Below are 4,158 nucleotides of genomic sequence, written 5' to 3'. Positions count from 1 at the left end.
GTGTGTAGAGTAATACTGGCTGAGTTTATCGTTATGTCACATTCTAGGATAATAATACATTATTACATGTAAGTTTTTCAGTTTACAACAAAGTATTATCAAACTAAAACAATATAATAATAACGAAATCATTTCATATAATTTGCTCTCATGTGTGTGACTCTACTGTCTGAGGAGATAGCGAGGGTGGTGGCCCATCAAAATATACGGCTGACCGACTTTGAGGATAAAGGAGAGACTTAAACGCGTGAGACTATATGACAGCAGAGAAGAAATATAGAGAAAGAGAGAGAGGTTAGCCAGAAAAATATACAAGATGATATGTTCTCTTTTAGGCATCATGTTTTTTGGTTTTTTTCTCTTAGAAAATCAACCAGACAGAGGCAAAAACCAGATCATCATCAACCTCTAGCGTCCTATATTTTTGTGAAAGGGTTTTTGTAATTTAAAGTATTACTTAAGGAAACAACACTTGACTTCGGTTTTGGCAGAATCGATTGGAGTGTAAGTCTAAACACAAAACACTTGTTTTTTTTTTCTTTTTCTTCTTTTAGTCTCCTTAGAGCCTTTCCAAAACTAGTCTGTTTTTCTTTTATCTTTTTGTGAGCGACTAAACTACAAAGAGAGAGATGCAAATGATGTCCGGTGATGGGTTTTCCATTAATATGCCATCCGCCATTGATGGGTTTGCTCAAGAGCATCAACTAAATGCAAACCCTAGCGTCCTTAAACCCAATCCTCCTAACCCCGTCGCGAAGAAGAAGAGAAATCTCCCAGGAACACCAGGCAAGCAACCTACCGCTACTTCATTTATAATATTATACTTTAATTTCCAACTTATGCTTTTCATTCTCAGGCGGGCACAGAAGCCACGCTAATCTTCTCTGAATCTCCTCGAACATACAATACATATATTCAATTTACTAGTACATATTTTGGTGGGTTTGTTCTCTATTTGTTGTTTCATATTTTGGCTCAACAGATCCAGATGCTGAGGTTCTGGCCCTATCTCCGACGACCCTAATGGCAAAAAACCGTTTCGTCTGCGAAATATGCAACAAGGGTTTCCAGAGAGATCAGAATTTGCAACTTCACCGAAGGGGTCACAACCTTCCTTGGAAGCTCAAGCAGAGACTGAACAAAGAGGTGAAGAAGAAAGTTTATATTTGCCCCGAGAAGACCTGCGTCCACCACGACCCATCCAGAGCTCTCGGAGACCTCACCGGAATAAAGAAGCATTTCAGCAGAAAACATGGAGAGAAGAAGTGGAAGTGCGAAAAGTGTTCGAAGAAATACGCAGTCCAATCGGATTGGAAAGCTCACTCCAAGACCTGTGGGACTAGAGAGTATAAGTGTGACTGTGGAACCCTTTTTTCCAGGTAACATATCTCCATAAATACAGAGGGTTTTTTTTCTATTTTTGAGTAATTTTAATGTTTGCTTACTTGAAGAAGAATTGAATGCTCATAACGTGTATAGAGTTTCATGAGTTTTAGGGTTTTTAAATTAATGCAACCATATATATATATATATATATATATGATTGGGTAATAAATGGGGTTTCATTTTTTATTTATTATTATTATTATTTTTTTTTTTTACATGAAATTTCCCTTAATTACAGGAAAGATAGCTTCATAACGCATAGAGCATTTTGTGACGCCCTAACTGAAGAGAGCGCTAGGCTCGCTACTTCATCAGTTGCTGGAGCTCCTACAAATCTCAACTTTGGAAATGATGCAATGTTAAACAATCCAATGATGAACAATAGTCAAGCAGTAGTTCAAGATGGGTCTCAAATTTCCATGCAGTATGAGCAAGGTTTGATGAGGCAAGATTTTAACGGCTTAGATCAGCTTCATCAACACGAGAAGTCTAGATTGTCACTTTGGTTGAATCAGCAGGCAAATAGTAATTCTAATCAGATTAATCTGATGGATGAGATGCAAGCAAATCCTAATCATCCGCTTTATCTAACATCATCAAGCTCTAATACTTTTCCTGAAATGGTGCAAATGCCATCATCTTCCAACAATGTCAATCTTTTTGGCTCATCTGATTCCATGTCAACTTTTGGAGCTTCAACAAGTGGTGCGAATCTGTCATTGTCACCAGTTCAAGAAAGCGGGACTAAGAAACTCATCGGAAACAATAGTAATCTGGTAGGCAGCAACGTTTCTAAGCCACCGGCAGCCCCAATGTCCGCCACAGCACTTTTACAAAAAGCAGCTCAATTGGGTTCGACTAGAAGCAGCAACAACCAAGGAAGCAGCTTGGGTGTAAATGTAATGTCCTCGTCATCTTTTTCCAACACTTTGATGGGTTTCTCGAATTTGAACCAGGATCGATCGAACGAGCTTCATCAATTTGTTCAAAATGCACATCAATCACGTGGTGGTAGTGCAAATTTGAGTTCATTAACAAGTTCATCATCACATACTAGTTCTACTACACTTGAGCAGCTGATGAATACCATTCAAAGGGGTTCGAACAATATCGGAACGATTGATCGTCAAAACAGTCCAACTAGAGACTTTTTGGGCATGGGAGGAGGAGGAGGAGATCATGCTGATCAGTTCTCCCATAACAATAGGCAAATGGTTTTTCCACAAGATCTAGCCAAGTTTGCATCTTCAATGAGCCAATTCACTAGCAATCACTAGAGTCCTAATCGGAACACTCGGGGAAGGACTAACATATACAACTTCTAGACACCACAGTAGTTCCCGTGACGAATAATATAATGTTGTATGTAAGTCTTTCTCCATATTTCGTTGTGTTATTAGTTTGGAATACTGGATACGCCATGTAGTAAGTAAGTCATTCTCGAAAACTCGAGGTTAATGTTGACATATATTTAAACTCAGTCTGAGTCAGGATACTGAGTTGATGAATTCAAAGAGCTGGGACCGCGTGCTTGCTGAAGGATCAATCAGAGAGAGAGGGAGGGAGAGGGAGAGAGAGAGAGGAGGAGGAGGGGGGGGGGGGTGTCCCTGTGGCTCTGTCTCTGGATGCAGTAGGCAAATGTGGTCACAACTAGCTTAGCTAGAGAGTTATGTATATTTACATCTTTTCGTTGCTGTTTCGGTTATTTTACCTTGTGTGCGTTTTTTTTTTTTGGTAAATGAATGATTATATTAAAAGAGAATTATATTAAAAGAGAACCAAGAGAAGCAACAAATTACAACACAATAACAGCAACAAAGACCGAGATAAAAACAAAAAATGCAGGAAGCCTGTAAACAGCTGCAACAACCCAACCTAACAACCAGCACCAAAGGAAGAACAACTACATAGTGATTCTCCATTCTCGAGAAATAGGCATACTTTGTGAAATCCCATCCCCGAATTTCATTATTTAATTACGCATTTCATATTTAGACGATTTCATTTTTTATTTTATTTTCGTTAATTGAGTGTTAATTATTTAGTTACAAAAATTTGAATTTTCGTGAATAGTCATTTAAAGTGTGGGGTCACACTTAGTGTTGCACATACCCAATAATACTGAAAGTGAGAGGCGCTTTGGCATCTTTAAGAAGATATATGAGGCCGTCGATAATTTCAACAGTCAGGAAGAAGGGAGAAACTCATTGAGGAAGGGTATAAACAAGTTTTCTGATATGACAAGCAGAGAATTCTCTGCAATGTATTTTGAAGGTTAGACTTACGCACCTTCAGTCTCTACCTCGTCATCACTAGGAAATTCTACGCCTTGGGAGTATCTTGTTGTGCATGTTCCTGACAACATTGACTGGAGGCTTGATGGATTATCACTCCAGTGGGAGATCAAAGTCTTTAAGGTAAGATTTATTTACTTTTAGTTAGTTCAAATTTATTCTTTATTTTGTACTTGTTTCTTTTTATTTTGGCCTTTATACATGGTTGGTCCTTGCGTTTAATAAACAACACACACACACACACACATATAGGTTCTTCTTGTTGAGAAGTAAGCTTGTTTCAGATCAAACCAAGCTCAAGCTTCTGCAATCTGTTCTTCATTTTCTTCTTCTTTTTTTTTTCGAAGTTTAGTTCTAGTTGCGATATACGGCTAGGATTAGAACATCTCAATGGCTTGCATTATGTCAGTTGTCATATCAGCTATGTGTGTTTAAGTGAAAGCGTGATGTGCACGAGATCACCTCAGATGCTTGACTC

At 38.4% G+C, this 4,158-nt stretch overlaps 1 protein-coding gene across 1 annotated transcript; it reads left to right on the top strand.

Moving 5' to 3' along the window:
* Positions 1-576: 576 nt before the first annotated feature.
* On the top strand, positions 577-2,866 carry LOC103934713 (zinc finger protein JACKDAW-like). Its single transcript, XM_009344466.2, has 3 exons — positions 577-786; positions 983-1,379; positions 1,625-2,866. Exons 1-3 carry the CDS (start codon positions 630-632, stop codon positions 2,661-2,663), a joined length of 1,593 nt encoding a protein of 530 aa, XP_009342741.1. The 5' UTR covers positions 577-629; the 3' UTR covers positions 2,664-2,866.
* The last annotated feature ends 1,292 nt before the right edge of the window (positions 2,867-4,158 follow it).

Source organism: the organism of the source record quoted next, unplaced genomic scaffold, assembly GCF_019419815.1.
Source record: "Pyrus x bretschneideri cultivar Hongxiangsu unplaced genomic scaffold, Pyrus_bretschneideri_v1 Contig45, whole genome shotgun sequence".
NCBI classification, from domain to species: domain Eukaryota; kingdom Viridiplantae; phylum Streptophyta; class Magnoliopsida; order Rosales; family Rosaceae; genus Pyrus; species Pyrus x bretschneideri.
This window is presented reverse-complemented; position numbering and strand designations above follow the sequence as displayed.